The sequence below is a fragment of the Anomaloglossus baeobatrachus genome, chromosome 12 (assembly GCF_048569485.1).
Source record: "Anomaloglossus baeobatrachus isolate aAnoBae1 chromosome 12, aAnoBae1.hap1, whole genome shotgun sequence".
Lineage (NCBI taxonomy): Eukaryota > Metazoa > Chordata > Amphibia > Anura > Aromobatidae > Anomaloglossus > Anomaloglossus baeobatrachus.
The window spans coordinates 103,628,585-103,653,924 of NC_134364.1; the positions used below are offsets into that span (position 1 = coordinate 103,628,585).

At 48.8% G+C, this 25,340-nt stretch overlaps 1 protein-coding gene across 3 annotated transcripts in view; it reads right to left on the reverse strand.

The window, feature by feature from the left end:
• The window catches only part of LOC142257848 (uncharacterized), a 35,593-nt gene extending 19,677 nt beyond the window's left edge, over positions 1 to 15,916 (reverse strand). For 2 of the 3 annotated variants that reach the window (XM_075330099.1, XM_075330097.1), the window contains exons 1-6: positions 15,881 to 15,915; positions 15,695 to 15,800; positions 13,661 to 13,762; positions 10,893 to 10,970; positions 7,625 to 7,687; positions 5,358 to 5,420 (exon numbers count right to left, since the gene is read on the reverse strand). In XM_075330099.1, coding sequence (XP_075186214.1) covers positions 5,358 to 5,420; positions 7,625 to 7,687; positions 10,893 to 10,970; positions 13,661 to 13,762; positions 15,695 to 15,800; positions 15,881 to 15,895 — 427 coding nt within the window. In that variant the 5' untranslated portion in view covers positions 15,896 to 15,915. Of the gene's footprint in view, positions 1 to 5,357; positions 5,421 to 7,624; positions 7,688 to 10,892; positions 10,971 to 13,660; positions 13,763 to 15,694; positions 15,801 to 15,880 lie in introns of all 3 variants that reach the window. The other variant, XM_075330098.1, reaches the window with a different exon arrangement.
• Between the last annotated feature and the right edge of the window lie 9,424 nt (positions 15,917 to 25,340).

Genomic DNA, 25,340 nt, shown 5'->3' on the forward strand with positions numbered 1-25,340 from the left:
TTTGCCTGTATGGATTGGATGGGTTGTTATCGACATCTGGTGAAAAATGCATGTCAATAGCATCTGTAGAAATACATTTTCGTAGAAAATTTGTGACGTCGTCAATACATATTTTACCCGCTGTATGTATGGACCTCCACTTGGCGCCATCCAGGACTGCTGTTCTGCCATCGCACCCCAACAGCATCTACAACATCACTCTCCCGGACCATATAGCTTTGCTACGTGTTCATGCGGTTGGAATCTTGCCATTATATTGTCCTGAGAATCATCACTCCGACTCAGCTCTGTTCCATCATCCACTGCCTTTCAGCTATTCCATGCTTCCACTACTGCTACATCAGTCTCTGCTGTTCAGCTCTGCTATTCCATGCTTCCACTACTGCTACATCAGTCTCTGCTGTTCAGCTCTGCTATTCCATGCTTCCACTACTGCTACATCAGTCTCTGCTGTTCAGCTCTGCTATTCCATGCTTCCACTACTGCTACATCAGTCTCTGCTGTTCAGCTCTGCTATTCCATGCTTCCACTACTGCTACATCAGTCTCTGCTGTTCAGCTCTGCTATTCCATGCTTCCACTACTGCTACATCAGTCTCTGCTGTTCAGCTCTGCTATTCTATGCTTCCACTACTGCTACATCAGTCTCTGCTGTTCAGCTCTGCTATTCCATGCTTCCACTACTCCTACATCAGTCTCTGTTCAGCTCTGCTATTCCATGCTTCCACTACTGCTACATCAGTCTCTGCTGTTCAGCTTTGCTATTCCATGCTTCCACTACTGCTACATCAGTCTCTGCTGTTCAGCTCTGCTATTCCATGCTTCCACTACTGCTACATCCGTCTCAGCTATTCAGCTCTGCTATTCAATGCTTCCACTACTGCTACATCAGTCTCTGCTGTTCAGCTCTGCTATTTTATGCTTCCACTACTGCTACATCAGTCTCTGCTGTTCAGCTCTGCTATTCCATGCTTCCACTACTGCTACATCAGTCACTGCTGTTCAGCTCTGCTATTGCATGCTTCTACTACTGCTACATCAGTCTCTGCTGTTCAGCTCTGCTATTCCATGCTTCCACTACTGCTACATCAGTCTCTGCTGTTCAGCTCCGCTATTCCATGCTTCCACTACTGCTGCATAAGTCTCTGCTGTTCAGCTCTGCTATTGCATGCTTCCACTACAGCAACATCAGTCTCTGCTGTTCAGCTCTGCTATTCCATGCTTCCACTACTGCTATATCAGTCTCTGCTATTCAGCTCTGCTATTGCATGCTTCCACTACTGCTACATCAGTCTTTGCTGTTCAGCTCTGCTATTCCATGCTTCCACTAATGCTACATCAGTCTTTGCTGTTCAGCTCTGTTATTCCATGCTTCCACTACTGCTATATCAGTCTCTGCTGTTCAGCTCTGCTGTTCTATGCTTCCACTACTGCTACATCAGTCTCTGCTTTTCAGTTCTGCTATTCTATGCTTCCACTACTGCTACATCAGTCTTTGCTGTTCAGCTCTGCTATTCTATGCTTCCACTACTGCTACATCAGTCTTTGCTGTTCAGCTCTGCTATTCCATGCTTCCACTACTGCTACATCAGTCTCTGCTGTTCAGTTCTGCTATTCCATGCTTCCACTACTGCTACATCATTTCCATCAGTCGCTGCTGTTAAGCTCTGCTATTGCATGCTTCCACTACTGCTGCTACATCAGTCTCTGCTTTTCAGCTCTGCCATTTTATGGTTCTAGTAATGCTACATCAGTTATCGCTGTGCCAGCTCTGCAATTCCATGCTTCCACTACTGCTACATCAGTGTCTGCTATTCAGCTCTGCTATTGTATGCTTCCACTACTGCTACATTAGTCTCTGCTATTCAGCTCTGCTACTCCATGCTTTCACTACTGCTTTATCAGTCTCTGCTGTTCAGCTCTGCTATTCCATGCTTCCACTACTACTACATCAGTCTCTGCTGTTCAGCTTTGCTGTTCTATGCTTCCACTACTGCTACATCAGTCTCTGCTGTTCAGCTCTGCTATTCCATGCTTCCACTACTGCTACATCAGTGTCTGCTATTCAGCTCTGCTATTGTATGCTTCCACTACTGCTACATTAGTCTCTGCTGTTCAGCTCTGCTACTCCATGCTTTCACTACTGCTTTATCAGTCTCTGCTGTTCAGCTCTGCTATTCCATGCTTCCACTACTACTACATCAGTCTCTGCTGTTCAGCTTTGCTGTTCTATGCTTCCACTACTGCTACATCAGTCTCTGCTGTTCAGCTCTGCTATTCCATGCTTCCACTACTGCTACATCAGTCTCTGCTGTTCTATGCTTCCACTATTACTACATCAGTCTCTGCTGTTCAGCTCTGCTATTCTATGCTTCCACTACTGCTACATCAGTCTCTGCTGTTCAGCTCTGCTATCCTATGCTTCCACTACTGCTACATCAGTCTCTGCTGTTCAGTTTTGCTATTCCATGCTTCCACTATTGCTTCATCATTTCCATCAGTCTCTGCTGTTCAGCTCTGCTTTTCCATGCTTCCACTACTGCTACAATAGTTTCTGCTTGTAATACTATTGTATGTACTGAGGATTTCGATTGCGTTAGGGCAATGACAACAGAGACGAGTTCTTGGTACAAGATGTTATATAATATGTCACCACGGTAGATACACAACGGGAATAAACACAGTAAAACAACACACAAAACGGAGCGAAGGGGATTCCCGGGGCCACGCACCGGACTCCCCCAGGGAGACCACCAGAGCGAACCCCTGTACAGGGACTGTCCGGCAATCAACCCTGGAAGGCCTAAATGTGCGGCAGCCGGTACACAAGGGGCAAGTGGTATAGTCCAGGAGTGTCCGTACGGGATGATTGTCCAGAGTGGTTACGAACCGGGCAGAGTGCTGATCAAAGACGGCAGACGGAGTCCGGGCACAGCTTGAAGAAAACCGGGTATGGTCCAGAGTCGGTCGGTAGAGTTTCAGGAGAATCCAAGGCAATCAGGAAGTAGAAACAGCAAAGCAGGAGCACACAGCAAGCAGTATACTCAGGCACTGGACTGGGCTGAGAGGCGGCCTTTTAAGCAGCTGGACAGGAAGTAGGGCAACAGAACCTTAAACTCCATGTTAACTGAGGGCAAGCTCATTCAAAAGAGAACTGGAAAACCTGGAAACCTGACACTGCTGTTCAGCTCTGCTATTCCATGCTTCCACTACTGCTACATCAGTCTCTGCTCTTCAGCTCTGCTATTGCATGCTTCCACTACTGCTACATCAGTCTCTGCTGTTCAGCTCTGCTATTGTATGCTTCCACTACTGCTACATCAGTCTCTGCTATTCAGCTCTGCTATTCCATGCTTCCACTACTACTATATCAGTCTCTGCTGTTCAGCTCTGCTGTTCTATGCTTCCACTACTGCTACATCAGTCTCTGCTGTTCAGCTCCGCTATTCTATGCTTCCAGTACTGCTACATCAGTCACTGCTGTTTAGCTCTGCTATTCTATGCTTCCACTACTGCTACATCAGTCTCTGCTGTTTAGCTCTGCTATTCTATGCTTCCACTACTGCTACATCAGTCTCTGCTGTTTAGCTCTGCTATTCTATGCTTCCACTACTGCTACATCAGTCTCCACTGTTCAGCTCTGCTATTCCACGCTTCCACTACTGCTACATCAGTCTCTGCTGTTCAGCTCTGCTATTCCATGCTTCCACTACTGCTACATCAGTCTCTGCTGTTCAGCTGTGCTATTCCATGCTTCCACTACTGCTACATCAGTGTCTGCTATTCAGCTCTGCTATTGTATGCTTCCACTACTGCTACATTAGTCTCTGCTGTTCAGCTCTGCTACTCCATGCTTTCACTACTGCTTTATCAGTCTCTGCTGTTCAGCTCTGCTATTCCATGCTTCCACTACTACTACATCAGTCTCTGCTGTTCAGCTTTGCTGTTCTATGCTTCCACTACTGCTACATCAGTCTCTGCTGTTCAGCTCTGCTATTCCATGCTTCCACTACTGCTACATCAGTCTCTGCTGTTCTATGCTTCCACTATTACTACATCAGTCTCTGCTGTTCAGCTCTGCTATTCTATGCTTCCACTACTGCTACATCAGTCTCTGCTGTTCAGCTCTGCTATCCTATGCTTCCACTACTGCTACATCAGTCTCTGCTGTTCAGTTTTGCTATTCCATGCTTCCACTATTGCTTCATCATTTCCATCAGTCTCTGCTGTTCAGCTCTGCTTTTCCATGCTTCCACTACTGCTACAATAGTTTCTGCTGTTCAGCTCTGCTATTCCATGCTTCCACTACTGCTACATCAGTCTCTGCTCTTCAGCTCTGCTATTGCATGCTTCCACTACTGCTACATCAGTCTCTGCTGTTCAGCTCTGCTATTGTATGCTTCCACTACTGCTACATCAGTCTCTGCTATTCAGCTCTGCTATTCCATGCTTCCACTACTACTATATCAGTCTCTGCTGTTCAGCTCTGCTGTTCTATGCTTCCACTACTGCTACATCAGTCTCTGCTGTTCAGCTCCGCTATTCTATGCTTCCAGTACTGCTACATCAGTCTCTGCTGTTTAGCTCTGCTATTCTATGCTTCCACTACTGCTACATCAGTCTCTGCTGTTTAGCTCTGCTATTCTATGCTTCCACTACTGCTACATCAGTCTCTGCTGTTTAGCTCTGCTATTCTATGCTTCCACTACTGCTACATCAGTCTCCACTGTTCAGCTCTGCTATTCCACGCTTCCACTACTGCTACATCAGTCTCTGCTGTTCAGCTCTGCTATTCCATGCTTCCACTACTGCTACATCAGTCTCTGCTGTTCAGCTCTGCCATTTTATGGTTCCAGTAACGCAACATCAGTCATCGCTGTGCCAGCTCTGCTACACTGTACCACTATTGCAAACTCAGCATGCTTCCACTACTGCTACATCAGTCTCTGCTGTTCAGCTCCGCTATTCTATGCTTCCAGTACTGCTACATCAGTCTCTGCTGTTTAGCTCTGCTATTCTATGCTTCCACTACTGCTACATCAGTCTCTGCTGTTTAGCTTTGCTATTCTATGCTTCCACTACTGCTATATCAGTCTCCACTGTTCAGCTCTGCTATTCCATGGTTCCACTACTGCTACATCAGTCTCTGCTGTTCAGCTCTGCTATTCCATGCTTCCACTACTGCTACATCAGTCTCTGCTGTTCAGCTCTGCCATTTTATGGTTCCAGTAACGCAACATCAGTCATCGCTGTGCCAGCTCTGCTACACTGTACCACTATTGCAAACTCAGCTCTGCTGCATGAATTCCTCATCATCTGCATATATGCAATATTTAAAAAAACAAACAAACAGTTTACCATGAGGAGTCTTTTCTTCCTGCCTTTCGTTGTCTTCACAACTTGAGAGCTTATAAAAGTCTCCTGAAACATAAAGCAGATCAATATAAGCCTGGGACCATTTTTCTTTTCTTTATTACTTAAAAGATTCACCTCCAGAAAATCCCCCTTTTACTATTCCTTTGTCCTGTAATCGATGCATGACACTTGGACCAGGGACACCAGGGATGTTATTTAGTAACCTCAAGACCACCATAGATATTACACTGTGAAACTACTCTAAACGTTGTACTACTAGACAATGGGAGTTTTATTAGTTAACCTCAAGACCATCCTAGTGTCACAAGAGTATGGGGATAACGGAAAACTAGGACCGCTAAGCTGACCCTCAGACTAGGGGGCCCTGTGCTATCCCTATTCTCAGAGATACCCCTAATGGTGGGGATGCCTGAGTCTCCTTCATGACCCTGCTCCTGATCAGCCCTGATCTTATACCCCCTCCCCCGAGGAGGGCCAGGACAGACAATGGGAATATTATTTGTTCACCTCAAGACCATCCTAGTGCCGCTGTATGTATGGACCTCCACTTAGCGCCATCCAGAACTGCTGTTCTGCCACCGCACCCCCAACAGCATCTACAACATCACCCTCCCGGACCATATAGCTGTGCTACGTGTTCATGCGGTTGGAATATTGCCATTACATTGTCCTGAGAATCATCACTCTATCTCAGCTCTGTTCCATCATCCATTGCCTTTCAGCTATTTCATGCTTCCCCTACTGCTACATCAGTCTCTGCTGCTCAGCTCTGCTACTCCATGCTTCCACTACTGCTACATCAGTCTCTTCTTATCAGCTCTGCTATTCCATGTTTCCACTACTGCTACATCAGTCTCTTCTGTTCAGTTCTGCTATTCCATGCTTCCACTACTGCTACATCAGTCCCTTCTTATCAGCTCTGCTATTCCATGCTTCCACTACTGCTACATCAGTCTCTGCTGTTCAGCTCTGCTATTCCATGCTTCTACTACTGCTACATCAGTCTCTGCTGTTCAGCTCTGCTATTCCATGCTTCCACTACTGCTCCATCAGTCTCTGCTGTTCTGCTCTGCTATTCCATGCTTCCACTACTGCTACATCAGTCTCTACTGTTCAGCTCTGCTATTCCATGCTTCCACTACTGCTACATCAGTCTCTACTGTTCAGCTCTGCTATTCCATGCTTCTACTACTGCTACATCAGTCTCTGCTGTTCAGTTCTGCTATTCCATGCTTCTACTACTGCTACATCAGTCTCTACTGTTCAGCTCTGCTATTCCATGCTTCTACTACTGCTACATCAGTCTCTACTGTTCAGCTCTGCTATTCCATGCTTCTACTACTGCTACATCAGTCTCTGCTGTTCAGCTCTGCTATTCAATGCTTCCACTACTGCTCCATCAGTCTCTACTGTTCTGCTCTGCTATTCCATGCTTCCACTACTGCTACATCAATCTCTACTGTTCAGCTCTGCTATTCCATGCTTCCACTACTGCTACATCAGTCTCTACTGTTCAGCTCTGCTGTTCCATGCTTCCACTACTGCTACATCAAGCTCTGCTATTCCATGCTTCTACTACTGCTACATCAGTCTCTGCTGTTCAGCTCTGCTTTTCCATGCTTCCACTACTGCTACATCAATCTCTGCTGTTCAGCTCTGCTATTCCATGCTTCTAGATCAGTCTCTGCTGTTCAGCTCTGCTATTCCATGCTTCTACTACTGCTACATCAGTCTCTGCTGTTCAGCTCTGCTATTCCATGCTTCCACTACTGCTCCATCAGTCTCTGCTGTTCTGCTGTGCTATTCCATGCTTCCACTACTGCTACATCAGTCTCTGCTGTTCAGCTCTGCTATTCCATGCTTCCACTACTGCTCCATCAGTCTCTGCTGTTCTGCTGTGCTATTCCATGCTTCCACTACTGCTACATCAGTCTCTGCTGTTCAGCTCTGCTATTCCATGCGTCCACTACTGCTACATCAGTCTCTGCTGTTCAGCTCTGCTGTTCTATGCTTCTATTACTGCTACATCAGTCTCTGCTGTTCAGCTCTGCTATTGCATGCTTCCATTACTGCTACATCAGTCTCTACTGTTCAGCTCTGCCATTTTATGGTTCCAGTAACGTAACATCAGTCATCGCTGTGCCAGCTCTGCTACACTGTACCACTATTGCAAACTCAGCTCTGCTGCATCAATTCCTCATCATCTGCATATATGCAATATTTAAAAAAACAAAAAACAAACAGTTTACCATGAGGAGTCTTTTCTTCCTGCCTTTCGTTGTCTTCACAATTGGAGAGCTTATAAAAGTCTCCTGAAACATAAAGCAGATCAATATAAGCCTGAGACCATTTTGCTTTTCTTTATTACTTAAAAGATTCACCTCCAGAAAATCCCCCTTTTACTATTCCTTTGTCCTGTAATCGATGCATGAAATTTGTACCAGGGACACCAGGGATGTTATTTAGTAACCTCAAGACCATCCTAGTGTCACAAGAGACTATGAGGATAATGGAAAACTAGGACCACTAAGCTGACCCTCAGACTAGCGGGCCCTGTGCTTTATTTATTCTCAGACATACCCCTAATGGTAGGGATGTCTGAGTCTCCTTCATGACCCTGCTCCTGATCAGCCCTGATCTTATACCCCCTCCCCCAAGGAGGGCCAGGACAGATAATGGGAATATTATTTGTTCACCTCCAGACCATCCTAGTGTCACGAGGGACTATGGGTATAATGGGAAACTAGTCCCCTTAAGCTGACCCTCAGAATAAAGGACCCTGTGCTATCCTTATTCTCAGAGATACCTCTAATGGTGTGGATGCCTGAGTCTCCACTCTGGTCCTGCTCTTGACCAGCCCTGATCTTATACTCCTCCCCCAAGGAGGGCCGGGATAGGAGTGTGATGTAACCCACAGAAATAGACAAACCATGGAAACCAAAACTCTGTCACACAGCACATGCACACAGAGGTATAAGACAATAAGAGGTTAGGAGGAAAACAAGACCAGGGTGGCAAAAACAAGATGCCGGTTATGCCACAACAACACCAAGTGTGGCGCCCCTGAGACTCCAGGCGCCACAGGGTACTGCATCTCCCTTAAGATGTGGTACTTATCCCTGGTATGAAGAGGTTAACCGCTGGTGTTCAGAGCTTACACAATATCCTGTGCTCATAGCTTATACAACACAGCCAGTCAGCAGTACACAATACACTTACGTGGTTTCCCACCAGAACTTAGCTGTAGGTGGGCACCATAGCAATGGGTTTTTCCAAGCACTGCTGAGTCATTAGGAAGGAGGGGGCTGCCTGGGAAAGTGAGCGAGCACACAGGAAGTCTCTTGAGATCAGTCTGAGACGCAGGAGAGTGAACAGGTCACTGAGAGGTGTGCTACTAAGCTCCCCTCTGATGCTTAAGAGCTATCCCGGGGAAGGAGAGGGAGAGAGTACCAGAACATCATGGACTCGTAGGACCATGGTGGTGGAGGGTGTGCTTTATATCTCCCTCCGTTAAGACTGGGCAGACTGGAAGGAGAAAGAGAAGGAGATAACCTGGTGGAGCTGGTGAGACAGAGGAGCAACAGGTAGCCGGAGGGTGAGCCCCAACAGCCCCTTCGGGACCGGCGCCGGCAGGGTCAAGACCCTAGGGCAGAACACACTCCACGTTGGACTACCAGAATCTGCAGGGGAGGGGGATTTCATGTCCCATTGCCCACCACCCACCACCAAAAGTCCTGGGACACCAGCAGCATATAGAGACAGGAGCCACGGCCATGGTCGGGTCCATAACAAGTTTCGCGCTGCCTGCGTACGGGATAGCAACTAAAGCCAAGTACACTGGGGTCCCCAAGTAGCTTCACGCCACAGGGATCCACCCTACAAGGCGCAAGGAAGAAGGTCTCACACGCTCCACAACACCGGTGGTGTCCCCTGATTCACCCGGTATCGCCTGGGGTCCAGCATGGCAGTGACCGGTACCCTGAGGGCAGCATCCTAAGAACTGTGAGTAAAAAGACCTGGACTCGCAACCGCTGCCTCAGCCTCTTATTACTGTTGCTCTGTGCTTCGACGCCAACGACCCTTCCCCCAGTCGCCACTGTCCTCCCTCAGGCTCGCTCCACCTGTGGGGAGCTGGACTATCTGAGCTGCGGTAACATCAGCCCCTTAGGAGAGCGACATCTCGCAGAGGCGGCTAATCCCTGGCCGCGCACCACGGGTGGTGCCGCAAAGCAAACCCCCACCCCCTTTGCACCCTCTTTTTACGTAGCCGACGGAGCCGGGTCAGGCCAGTCACAGCAACCCCAAATACCACTGGCCCAGTGACGGGTAGCACTGCATGCCCTGTGGGGCGCTACACAAGCACAAAGCAACACTTTCTCTAGAAAATCTGGGACACCACAACTCACAGACCAACACAGTATAAACTATAGTTGGCATGGGTGGAAAATATCCTCCAGCCTAAAAATGAGAGGAGCAGAAGTGATTGGCTTCCTTACAGCATGTGATCAAAGAAGCCTAATGAGCAGGCTAGAAGAGGTTAACTCTTGCTAGCCTGTCTATGAATGAGCAGACATCAGGTCTACACCCAGGTCTTCTTGAGTTGATCAGAGACACCAGAGAAACCATCGGATGGAGTGTCAGACTGTGCAATGTGAACAGAGAGTGATGCTGCCATGACAGTTGTCGAGTTTTGTGAAAAACTCCATGTGACATCTAGCTATTACCCTGTGACGTGAATCTGAAACTGTGACCACTAGGCACCAGGGTTATTATCTATTAACTTCCAGACCACTTTAATTCTAATCTCTAATTTGGACCACTGGACACCAGGGATATTAGTTGACCACGATATCTATTAGTCTTTGACCTACATCTGAAAAATTGGGCCTCAAGGCAAGAGGGTTATTATCCATTAGAGACCACCATGGATTTTAGATAATGAACTTGCTCTGAAAGTTGGATCAATAAACACCAGGAACATTATTTATTAATTGCAAGGCCACCAGGGATTTTAGCCTGTGACCTTATTCTTAAAATTGGACCCAAGACACCTCAAGATCATGATGGATATTATGTCATCTCAGCCTGAAACCTGGGACCCTAGACACCAGGGTTATTATTAATTAACCTGTAGACAACCATGGATATTAGTATGTGACCTGACTCTGAGACTTTGACCACTAGGCACCAGGGATTTTTTTTAATGACTTTGAGATCACCATGGAAATTATCAAAACCTCCAACAATCTCCTGGCATTGAAATATCAGCAATAGTATCAAGACCACCATTAATATTATCACTAGATACCAGGATTTTTCTATAATGTCAAAGAGAATGGGAGTTAACCCCTAGCCCACCAGGGATGTTATATTTTACTATGCTAAGATATTATTCCATAATATAGCATGCAGTGATCACTGATATGATCTACTGACCAAGTGGGCATATTTTATTAGTGAAGGTATATTCTCAATGGCCTCCATAGCTTAACCCATATATATATATACTGTTACTACCTGCTGAACGACAAACTGCGATTATGGCTTTCTCCTCCTCATCATCTTCTTGGGTCTTAAACCTTTCTTCCCTTTTAACTATAAATTATAATAAAATATTATAACCAGTAAATATAAAACATTTAACGGGTCAGAAAGTTTTAAATAAAATAAGGTGTCCAAATGTCAAATTTTACAAAGAGGTTAGCCCAATGAGATCATGGAGCACCACTGACGATGTAGCTGATAATGTTCTGTACTTCTAAGTGGAGAATCACTTATTTTACAACATAGGTGCTCCTCAGGGGTGTGACTAGCACAGCTGTTGTCAGATCAACCAAGAGGCTCCACCTCTGAGGATGTTAAATAAAAAATTAAAAGCAGATTATTAGGAAACTAATAAAAAAAGGGTAAATAGGGAGCAGAGTGGAATCCTAACTAACCAGATATAGGAGAGAAGATCTGCAATTAAAATTCTTCCACTCCATTGTAAATTCAATCTATTACCAAAATATACAAACTTTCTGCTGCTTACAAGAAACCAATCATTATGGCTCTCATGACATGCCGCCCTTCTCTGGCTGTTATGACCCGCCGCCCCTCTGGCTGTTATGACCTGCCGCCCTTCTCTGGCTGTTATGACCTGCCACCCTTCTCTGGCTGATATGACCTGCTGCCCCTCTGGCTATTATGACCTGCCGCCCTTCTCTGGCTGTTATGACCTGCCGCCCTTCTCTGGCTGTTATGACCTGCCGCCCCTCTGGCTGTTATGACCTGCCGCCCCTCTGGCTGTTATGACCTGCCGCCCCTCTGGCTGTTATGACCTGCCGCCCCTCTGGCTCTTATGACCTGCCGCCCCTCTGGCTCTTGTGACCTGTCGCCCCTCAGGCTCTTGTGACCTGCCGCCCCTCTGGCTGTTATGACCTGCCGCCCCTCTGGCTGTTATGACCTGCCGCCCCTCTGGCTCTTGTGACCTGCCGCCCCTCTGGCTGTTATGACCTGCCGCCCCTCTGGCTGTTATGACCTGCCGCCCCTCTGGCTGTTATGACCTGCCGCCCCTCAGGCTGTTATGACCAGCCGCCCCTCTGGCTGTTATGACCTGCCGCCCCTCTGGCTGTTATGACCTGCCGCCCCTCTGGCTCTTGTGACCTGCCGCCCCTCTGGCTCTTATGACCTGCCGCCCCTCTGGCTCTTGTGACCTGTCGCCCCTCAGGCTCTTGTGACCTGCCGCCCCTCTGGCTGTTATGACCTGCCGCCCCTCTGGCTGTTATGACCTGCCGCCCCTCTGGCTCTTGTGACCTGTCGCCCCTCTGGCTCTTGTGACCTGCCGCCCCTCTGGCTGTTATGACCTGCCGCCCCTCTGGCTGTTATGACCTGTCGCCCCTCTGGCTGTTATGACCTGCCGCCCCTCAGGCTGTTATGACCAGCCGCCCCTCTGGCTGTTATGACCTGCCGCCCCTCTGGCTGTTATGACCTGCCGCCCCTCTGGCTCTTGTGACCTGCCGCCCCTCTGGCTCTTATGACCTGCCGCCCCTCTGGCTCTTGTGACCTGTCGCCCCTCAGGCTCTTGTGACCTGCCGCCCCTCTGGCTGTTATGACCTGCCGCCCCTCTGGCTCTTGTGACCTGCCGCCCCTCTGGCTCTTGTGACCTGTCGCCCCTCTGGCTCTTGTGACCTGTCGCCCCTCAGGCTCTTGTGACCTGCCGCCCCTCTGGCTGTTATGACCTGCCGCCCCTCTGGCTGTTATGACCTGCCGCCCCTCTGGCTCTTGTGACCTGTCGCCCCTCTGGCTCTTGTGACCTGCCGCCCCTCTGGCTGTTATGACCTGCCGCCCCTCTGGCTGTTATGACCTGCCGCCCCTCTGGCTGTTATGACCTGCCGCCCCTCAGGCTGTTATGACCAGCCGCCCCTCTGGCTGTTATGACCTGCCGCCCCTCTGGCTCTTGTGACCTGCCGCCCCTCTGGCTCTTGTGACCTGCCGCCCCTCTGGCTCTTATGACCTGCCGCCCCTCTGGCTCTTGTGACCTGTCGCCCCTCAGGCTCTTGTGATCTGCCGCCCCTCTGGCTGTTATGACCTGCCGCCCCTCTGGCTGTTATGACCTGCCGCCCCTCTGGCTCTTGTGACCTGTCGCCCCTCTGGCTCTTGTGACCTGCCGCCCCTCTGGCTGTTATGACCTGCCGCCCCTCTGGCTGTTATGACCTGCTGCCCCTCTGGCTGTTATGACCTGCCGCCCCTCAGGCTGTTATGACCAGCCGCCCCTCTGGCTGTTATGACCTGCCGCCCCTCTGGCTCTTGTGACCTGTCGCCCCTCTGGCTCTTGTGACCTGCCGCCCCTCTGGCTGTTATGACCTGCCGCCCCTCTGGCTGTTATGACCTGCTGCCCCTCTGGCTGTTATGACCTGCCGCCCCTCAGGCTGTTATGACCAGCCGCCCCTCTGGCTGTTATGACCTGCCGCCCCTCTGGCTGTTATGACCTGCCGCCCCTCTGGCTGATATAACCTGTTGCAGACATGATGTTGTGTCAAGTTGTTCATATTATTCCTACCTCATTGGTTTATTGGAAAAAGAAAATGTATACATTTTGAGGATTGGTAAGAGGAGTAAATTAAAATGTATAATATTTTAGACCCAAACCCATTTCCAAGTTTTTTGGGTCTGAAAAACTCTTTAAAAGTCTTCCTAGGAATATACCCGGGAATTTATGGATCTTTGGAAAAAACTTTGATACCCTAACGACTTGTGAGGTCATGAACAGTTTCAAGCTTTGAAGTAAAAAATAATACATTTACCTCCATCCAGTTCTTCGTCCTCAGCTTCTTCATCAGTGTCCACTAGGGGTATAATTACTGTCCGAGGCATTTGGTGGCCGATTTCACTCTTCACCTGAGCCTCTAAGCCATGGAGAAAGAAAACTTCAGAACCTACAGTCATGCTGACGTATGGCTGAACCCTCACGAAATCAAAGGGGTTATCTAAGATTACAAACACAAGCCACCTCCTTCTTACAACAGCGCCCCCCCCGCCCACAGGCTGTATTTAGTATCACAACTCAACCCTATTTACTTCAATGAGGCTGAGCTGCATTACCAGATACGACCCATGGTGGTGCTGTTTCTGCGCTTTTCAATCCTAGACAACCCCTCTAAGACATACATTTGTATTCTACAGGGCAGTACCATTACACTGATGATAAACTTGGTATTATTTTTACATTATTATTATTATTGTCTTTGTTAAAATTGTAATAATTTTTAAACTTATATCTGCAAAAAATGCAGTTTTTCTAATTTTAATGAAGAACCCCTCTAACACATTCATTTTTATTTCACAGGGTAGTTCAATTATGTCAACAGCTAATTTGTATTTTTTGTAATATATATTAATAATAATAATAATAATAATAATAATAATGATGATAATACATTTATTATTTATATTATTCTGAGATCCGGGCATATTTTCTTTTATATATTAATATTTTAAAAGAGATATAACAAATTTTTTAGAGGATTGCATTATGTAATTATATTACTGATCTCCCTTAAAATTGAGCTCATAGCTGGGCCATAATAATAATAATAATAATAATAATTTTCTTAAAATTATTATTTTTTCTACATATTCTGAAAGCCAGAATTTTTATTTAAATATTTTATGTATTAATACTTTTTAATAATTTGGAACTAAATCTTTCTTTTTTTCTTTCTTTCTTTCTTTCTTTCTTTCTTTCTTTCTTTCTTTCTTTCTTTCTATTTTTATTACTTTTTAGACTTGTATCTCCAAAATTTCAGCAGAGGCTTTCTAATCTAAATATCAATATTTATTCTACAGGGCAGTACAATTATGGTAATACAAAACTTGTATTATTATTATTATTATTATTATTATTATTAATAATAATAATAATAATAATATATTAATATACATAATTAAAATTGTAATAATAGAAATAATAACGGTAGTAATAATAATAATAATATTTATTATTTTTTATTCATTTTTATTCTACAGGGCAGTACAATTATGGCGATACCAAACTTGAATTCTTCTTCTTCTTCTTCTTCTTATTATTATTATTATCATATAATAATAATAATATATTAATATAAATCATATTAAAATAATAGTAGTAATAATAATAATATAAATAATAACAGTAATAATAACAGTAATAACAATAATAATAATAATAATAATAATAATAATAATAATAATTTTATTACTTTTTTAATTAATTTTTATTCTACAGGGCAGTACAAGTATGACAATATGAAACTGGAATTATTATTATTATTATTATTATTTTGTAAATTATAATTTGTAAATAATTTTACTTTTTTTTTTTATTAATTTTTACACTAGTACTATATAATTCAATACTAAAGATTGCACTAAACACCATATTAATGTAACTGATCTCTTATGAAGCCCAGGCCCATGGCTTGGGCTCACAGGTGAACCAAGATGGTGGTGATGGATGGGAGGCCTTCAACAGGTGACCCGACGCGTCTCTGTGAGATTGACGCTGGTAATTCAATAGTTAACAGCAATAGTCAGAGATAACTCTGGTTGCTGCTGGTAGAGGCGGATGCCCGTTGTATTAAACAGCTGTTACCTGCTCTTTATGGCGCAGGTGCAGCTCCTGAGCCCGCTCCATGCACCTTTACCTGACATGTGTCCTATACTGGATGATTGAATTGAAATTTTTCCATAAAATTTTCCTTTTTCAATGAGTGGGTGTAAGCTGCAGTACCGGATCCAACCTATGGATAAGTGTGGTGCTGTTTTAGATAACCCCACTGCCCACACAGACGCATGCTCACCAGTAGTCGGGGGTATAAACAGTCCCTGTATATTTCTGGGCAGTATATGGTAAAAGCCGCAGGACGTCTTCTGGCAGCCGATTTCGCGAGTCTCCCAGAAGCACTGCTTTAATAAAAAGAAAAAATGAAAAAAAAAAGTTAAGACGACTCCAGGAAAGTCAAAATCCATTAGTCTGTTGTGGTTACCTGAGAGCAGTGCATTATGGGAGCTCAGATGGCAGTTATACAATCAGAGAATGCGGCACGGCCACATGACTAACCGCCCGCCATGCAGGAGCACCGACACCGCCCAGAGGGGCTCTGTCCTCACATAAAATGGAATAAAATCAGTTACCAGCGCATCAGCCCACTATAGTGATTACACAGAGGCAAACATTGAGGAGGAGTCCATAGCTGACAGGAAAGAGGAGGCCAATGTGGGATCCAACTGTCCTACAGGCCCCACACTACACATGGAGGACAGGTAGAGAGTGACAGACCCCGCACTACACACGGAGGACAGGTAGAGAGTGACAGACCCCACACTACACATGGAGGACAGGTAGAGAGTGACAGACCCCACACTACACATGGAGGACAGGTAGAGAGTGACAGACCCCACACTACACATGGAGGACAGGTAGAGAGTGACAGACCCCGCATTACACATGGAGGACAGGCAGAGAGTGACAGACCCCGCACTACACATGGAGGACAGGTAGAGAGTGACAGACCCCACACTACACATGGAGGACAGGTAGAGAGTGACAGACCCCGCACTACACATGGAGGACAGGTAGAGAGTGACAGACCCCACACTACACATGGAGGACAGGTAGAGAGTGACAGACCCCGCACTACACATGGAGGACAGGTAGAGAGTGACAGACCCCACACTACACATGGAGGACAGGTAGAGAGTGACAGACCCCACACTACACATGGAGGACAGGTAGAGAGTGACAGACCCCGCACTACACATGGAGGACAGGTAGAGAGTGACAGACCCCACATTACACATGGAGGACAGGTAGAGAGTGACAGACCCCGCACTACACATGGAGGACAGGTAGAGAGTGACAGACCCCGCACTACACATGGAGGACAGGTAGAGAGTGACAGACCCCACACTACACATGGAGGACAGGTAGAGAGTGACAGACCCCGCACTACACATGGAGGACAGGTAGAGAGTGACAGACCCCACACTACACATGGAGGACAGGTAGAGAGTGAGAGACCCCACACTACACATGGAGGACAGGTAGAGAGTGACAGACCCCCACACTACACATGGAGGACAGGTAGAGAGTGACAGACCACACACTACACATGGAGGACAGGTAGAGAGTGACAGACCACACACTACACATGGAGGACAGGTAGAGAGTGACAGACCACACACTACACATGGAGGACAGGTAGAGAGTGACAGACCCCACACTACACATGGAGGACAGGTAGAGAGTGACAGACCCCGCACTACACATGGAGGACAGGTAGAGAGTGACAGACCCCACACTACACATGGAGGACAGGTAGAGAGTGACAGACCCCACACTACACATGGAGGACAGGTAGAGAGTGACAGACCCCCACACTACACATGGAGGACAGGTAGAGAGTGACAGACCACACACTACACATGGAGGACAGGTAGAGAGTGACAGACCCCACACTACACATGGAGGACAGGTAGAGAGTGACAGACCCCGCACTACACATGGAGGACAGGTAGAGAGTGACAGACCCCACACTACACATGGAGGACAGGTAGAGAGTGACAGACCCCACACTACACATGGAGGACAGGTAGAGAGTGACAGACCCCACACTACACATGGAGGACAGGTAGAGAGTGACAGACCCCGCACTACACATGGAGGACAGGTAGAGAGTGACAGACCCCACACTACACATGGAGGACAGGTAGAGAGTGACAGACCCCACACTACACATGGAGGACAGGTAGAGAGTGACAGACCACACACTACACATGGAGGACAGGTAGAGAGTGACAGACCCCACACTACACATGGAGCACAGGTAGAGAGTGACAGACCACACACTACACATGGAGGACAGGTAGAGAGTGACAGACCCCACACTACACATGGAGGACAGGTAGAGAGTGACAGACCCCACACTACACATGGAGGACAGGTAGAGAGTGACAGACCACACACTACACATGGAGGACAGGTAGAGAGTGACAGACCACACACTACACATGGAGGACAGGTAGAGAGTGACAGACCCCACACTACACATGGAGGACAGGTAGAGAGTGACAGACCCCACACTACACATGGAGGACAGGTAGAGAGTGACAGACCCCACACTACACATGGAGGACAGGTAGAGAGTGACAGACCCCACACTACACATGGAGGACAGGTAGAGAGTGACAGACCCCACACTACACATGGAGGACAGGTAGAGAGTGACAGACCCCACACTACACATGGAGGACAGGTAGAGAGTGACAGACCCCACACTACACATGGAGGACAGGTAGAGAGTGACAGACCACACACTACACATGGAGGACAGGTAGAGAGTGACAGACCACACACTACACATGGAGGACAGGTAGAGAGTGACAGACCCCACACTACACATGGAGGACAGGTAGAGAGTGACAGACCCCACACTACACATGGAGGACAGGTAGAGAGTGACAGACCCCACACTACACATGGAGGACAGGTAGAGAGTGACAGACCCCACACTACACATGGAGGACAGGTAGAGAGTGACAGACCACACACTACACATGGAGGACAGGTAGAGAGTGACAGACCACACACTACACATGGAGGACAGGTAGAGAGTGACAGACCCCACACTACACATGGAGGACAAGTAGAGAGTGACAGACCCCACACTACGCATGGAGGACAGGTAGAGAGTGACACACCCCACACTACACATGGAGGACAGGTAGAGAGTGACAGACCTCACACTACACATGGAGGACAGGTAGAGAGTGACAGACCCCGCACTACACATGGAGGACAGGTAGAGAGTGACAGACCCCACACTACACATGGAGGACAGGTAGAGAGTGACAGACCCCACACTACACATGGAGGACAGGTAGAGAGTGACAGACCCCACACTACACATGGAGGACAGGTAGAGAGTGACAGACCCCCACACTACACATGGAGGACAGGTAGAGAGTGACAGACCCCACACTACACATGGAGGACAGGTAGAGAGTGACAGACCCCACACTACACATGGAGGACAGGTAGAGAGTGACAGACCCCGCACTACACATGGAGGACAGGTAGAGAGTGACAGACCCCACACTACACATGGAGGACAGGTAGAGAGTGACAGACCCCACACTACACATGGAGGACAGGTAGAGAGTGACAGACCCCCACACTACACATGGAGGACAGGTAGAGAGTGACAGACCACACACTACACATGGAGGACAGGTAGAGAGTGACAGACCCCACACTACACATGGAGGACAGGTAGAGAGTGACAGACCCCGCACTACACATGGAGGACAGGTAGAGAGTGACAGACCCCACACTACACATGGAGGACAGGTAGAGAGTGACAGACCCCACACTACACATGGAGGACAGGTAGAGAGTGACAGACCCCCACACTACACATGGAGGACAGGTAGAGAGTGACAGACCACACACTACACATGGAGGACAGGTAGAGAGTGACAGACCCCACACTACACATGGAGGACAGGTAGAGAGTGACAGACCACACACTACACATGGAGGACAGGTAGAGAGTGACAGACCCCACACTACACATGGAGCACAGGTAGAGAGTGACAGACCACACACTACACATGGAGGACAGGTAGAGAGTGACAGGACCCCACACTACACATGGAGGACAGGTAGAGAGTGACAGACCCCACACTACACATGGAGGACAGGTAGAGAGTGACAGACCACACACTACACATGGAGGACAGGTAGAGAGTGACAGACCACACACTACACATGGAGGACAGGTAGAGAGTGACAGACCCCACACTACACATGGAGGACAGGTAGAGAGTGACAGACCCCACACTACACATGGAGGACAGGTAGAGAGTGACAGACCCCACACTACACATGGAGGACAGGTAGAGAGTGACAGACCCCACACTACACATGGAGGACAGGTAGAGAGTGACAGACCCCACACTACACATGGAGGACAGGTAGAGAGTGACAGACCCCACACTACACATGGAGGACAGGTAGAGAGTGACAGACCCCACACTACACATGGAGGACAGGTAGAGAGTGACAGACCACACACTACACATGGAGGACAGGTAGAGAGTGACAGACCACACACTACACATGGAGGACAGGTAGAGAGTGACAGACCCCACACTACACATGGAGGACAGGTAGAGAGTGACAGACCCCACACTACACATGGAGGACAGGTAGAGAGTGACAGACCCCACACTACACATGGAGGACAGGTAGAGAGTGACAGACCCCACACTACACATGGAGGACAGGTAGAGAGTGACAGACCACACACTACACATGGAGGACAGGTAGAGAGTGACAGACCACACACTACACATGGAGGACAGGTAGAGAGTGACAGACCCCACACTACACATGGAGGACAAGTAGAGAGTGACAGACCCCACACTACGCATGGAGGACAGGTAGAGAGTGACACACCCCACACTACACATGGAGGACAGGTAGAGAGTGACAGACCTCACACTACACATGGAGGACAGGTAGAGAGTGACAGACCCCGCACTACACATGGAGGACAGGTAGAGAGTGACAGACCCCACACTACACATGGAGGACAGGTAGAGAGTGACAGACCCCACACTACACATGGAGGACAGGTAGAGAGTGACAGACCACACACTACACATGGAGGACAGGTAGAGAGTGACAGACCACACACTACACATGGAGGACAGGTAGAGAGTGACAGACCCCACACTACACATGGAGGACAGGTAGAGAGTGACAGACCACACACTACACATGGAGGACAGGTAGAGAGTGACAGACCTCACACTACACATGGAGGACAGGTAGAGAGTGAGAGACCCCACACTACACATGGAGGACAGGTAGAGAGTGAGAGACCCCACACTACACATGGAGGACAGGTAGAGAGTGACAGACCCACACTACACATGGAGGACAGGTAGAGAGTGACAGACCCCACACTACACATGGAGGACAGGTAGAGAGTGACAGACCCCGCACTACACATGGAGGACAGGTAGAGAGTGACAGACCACACACTACACATGGAGGACAGGTAGAGAGTGACAGACCCCACACTACACATGGAGGACAGGTAGAGAGTGACAGACCCCACACTACACATGGAGGACAGGTAGAGAGTGACAGACCACACACTACACATGGAGGACAGGAAGAGAGTGACAGACCCCGCACTACACATGGAGGACAGGTAGAGAGTGACAGACCCCACACTACACATGGAGGACAGGTAGAGAGTGACAGACCCCACACTACACATGGAGGACAGGTAGAGAGTGACAGACCACACACTACACATGGAGGACAGGTAGAGAGTGACAGACCCCACACTACACATGGAGGACAGGTAGAGAGTGACAGACCACACACTACACATGGAGGACAGGCAGAGAGTGACAGACCCCCACACTACACATGGAGGACAGGTAGAGAGTGACAGACCCCACACTACACATGGAGGACAGGTAGAGAGTGACAGACCACACACTACACATGGAGGACAGGTAGAGAGTGACAGACCCCACACTACACATGGAGGACAGGTAGAGAGTGACAGACCCCACACTACACATGGAGGACAGGCAGAGAGTGACAGACCCCACACTACACATGGAGGACAGGTAGAGAGTGACAGACCCCACACTACACATGGAGGACAGGCAGAGAGTGACAGACCCCACACTACACATGGAGGACAGGTAGAGAGTGACAGACCACACACTACACATGGAGGACAGGTAGAGAGTGACAGACCCCACACTACACATGGAGGACAGGTAGAGAGTGACAGACCCCACACTACACATGGAGGACAGGCAGAGAGTGACAGACCCCACACTACACATGGAGGACAGGTAGAGAGTGACAGACCCCACACTACACATGGAGGACAGGTAGAGAGTGAGAGACCCCACACTACACATGGAGGACAGGTAGAGAGTGACAGACCCCACACTACACATGGAGGACAGGTAGAGAGTGACAGACCACACACTACACATGGAGGACAGGTAGAGAGTGACAGACCCCACACTACACATGGAGGACAGGTAGAGAGTGACAGACCCCACACTACACATGGAGGACAGGTAGAGAGTGACAGACCACACACTACACATGGAGGACAGGTAGAGAGTGACAGACCACACACTACACATGGAGGACAGGTAGAGAGTGACAGACCCCACACTACACATGGAGGACAGGTAGAGAGTGACAGACCACACACTACACATGGAGGACAGGTAGAGAGTGACAGACCACACACTACACATGGAGGACAGGTAGAGAGTGACAGACCCCACACTACACATGGAGGACAAGTAGAGAGTGACAGACCCCACACTACGCATGGAGGACAGGTAGAGAGTGACACACCCCACACTACACATGGAGGACAGGTAGAGAGTGACAGACCTCACACTACACATGGAGGACAGGTAGAGAGTGACAGACCCCGCACTACACATGGAGGACAGGTAGAGAGTGACAGACCCCACACTACACATGGAGGACAGGTAGAGAGTGACAGACCCCACACTACACATGGAGGACAGGTAGAGAGTGACAGACCACACACTACACATGGAGGACAGGTAGAGAGTGACAGACCACACACTACACATGGAGGACAGGTAGAGAGTGACAGACCCCACACTACACATGGAGGACAGGTAGAGAGTGACAGACCACACACTACACATGGAGGACAGGTAGAGAGTGACAGACCTCACACTACACATGGAGGACAGGTAGAGAGTGAGAGACCCCACACTACACATGGAGGACAGGTAGAGAGTGAGAGACCCCACACTACACATGGAGGACAGGTAGAGAGTGACAGACCCCACACTACACATGGAGGACAGGTAGAGAGTGACAGACCCCACACTACACATGGAGGACAGGTAGAGAGTGACAGACCCCGCACTACACATGGAGGACAGGTAGAGAGTGACAGACCACACACTACACATGGAGGACAGGTAGAGAGTGACAGACCCCACACTACACATGGAGGACAGGTAGAGAGTGACAGACCCCACACTACACATGGAGGACAGGTAGAGAGTGACAGACCACACACTACACATGGAGGACAGGAAGAGAGTGACAGACCCCGCACTACACATGGAGGACAGTAGAGAGTGACAGACCCCACACTACACATGGAGGACAGGTAGAGAGTGACAGACCCCACACTACACATGGAGGACAGGTAGAGAGTGACAGACCACACACTACACATGGAGGACAGGTAGAGAGTGACAGACCCCACACTACACATGGAGGACAGGTAGAGAGTGACAGACCCCACACTACACATGGAGGACAGGCAGAGAGTGACAGACCCCACACTACACATGGAGGACAGGTAGAGAGTGACAGACCCCACACTACACATGGAGGACAGGTAGAGAGTGACAGACCACACACTACACATGGAGGACAGGTAGAGAGTGACAGACCCCACACTACACATGGAGGACAGGTAGAGAGTGACAGACCCCACACTACACATGGAGGACAGGCAGAGAGTGACAGACCCCACACTACACATGGAGGACAGGTAGAGAGTGACAGACCCCACACTACACATGGAGGACAGGCAGAGAGTGACAGACCCCACACTACACATGGAGGACAGGTAGAGAGTGACAGACCACACACTACACATGGAGGACAGGTAGAGAGTGACAGACCCCACACTACACATGGAGGACAGGTAGAGAGTGACAGACCCCACACTACACATGGAGGACAGGCAGAGAGTGACAGACCCCACACTACACATGGAGGACAGGTAGAGAGTGACAGACCCCACACTACACATGGAGGACAGGTAGAGAGTGAGAGACCCCACACTACACATGGAGGACAGGTAGAGAGTGACAGACCCCACACTACACATGGAGGACAGGTAGAGAGTGACAGATCCCGCACTACACATGGAGGACAGGTAGAGAGTGACAGACCCCACACTACACATGGAGGACAGGTAGAGAGTGAGAGAACCCACACTACACATGGAGGACAGGTAGAGAGTGACAGACCCCACACTACACATGGAGGACAGGTAGAGAGTGACAGACCCCACACTACACATGGAGGACAGGTAGAGAGTGACAGACCACACACTACACATGGAGGACAGGTAGAGAGTGACAGACCACACACTACACATGGAGGACAGGTAGAGAGTGACAGACCTCACACTACACATGGAGGACAGGTAGAGAGTGAGAGACCCCACACTACACATGGAGGACAGGTAGAGAGTGAGAGACCCCACACTACACATGGAGGACAGGTAGAGAGTGACAGACCCCACACTACACATGGAGGACAGGTAGAGAGTGACAGACCCCGCACTACACACGGAGGACAGGTAGAGAGTGACAGACCCCACACTACACATGGAGGACAGGTAGAGAGTGACAGACCCCGTACTACACACGGAGGACAGGCAGAGAGTGACAGACCCCACACTACACATGGAGGACAGGTAGAGAGTGACAGACCCCACACTACACATGGAGGACAGGCAGAGAGTGACAGACCCCACACTACACATGGAGGACAGGTAGAGAGTGACAGACCCCACACTACACATGGAGGACAGGTAGAGAGTGACAGACCCCACACTACACATGGAGGACAGGTAGAGAGTGACAGACCCCACACTACACATGGAGGACAGGCAGAGAGTGACAGACCCCACACTACACATGGAGGACAGGTAGAGAGTGACAGACCCCACACTACACATGGAGGACAGGTAGAGAGTGACAGACCCCGCACTACACACGGAGGACAGGCAGAGAGTGACAGACCCCACACTACACATGGAGGACAGGTAGAGAGTGACAGACCCCACACTACACATGGAGGACAGGTAGAGAGTGACAGACCTCACACTACACATGGAGGACAGGTAGAGAGTGACAGACCCCGCACTACACATGGAGGACAGGTAGAGAGTGACAGACCTCACACTACACATGGAGGACAGGTAGAGAGTGACAGACCCCACACTACACATGGAGGACAGGTAGAGAGTGACAGACCCCACACTACACATGGAGGACAGGTAGAGAGTGACAGACCCCGCACTACTCATGGAGGACAGGCAGAGAGTGACAGACCCCACACTACACATGGAGGACAGGTAGAGAGTGACAGACCTCACACTACACATGGAGGACAGGTAGAGAGTGACAGACCCCGCACTACACATGGAGGACAGGTAGAGAGTGACAGACCTCACACTACACATGGAGGACAGGTAGAGAGTGACAGACCCCGCACTACACATGGAGGACAGGTAGAGAGTTACAGACCTCACACTACACATGGAGGACAGGTAGAGAGTGACAGACCCCACACTACACATGGAGGACAGGTAGAGAGTGACA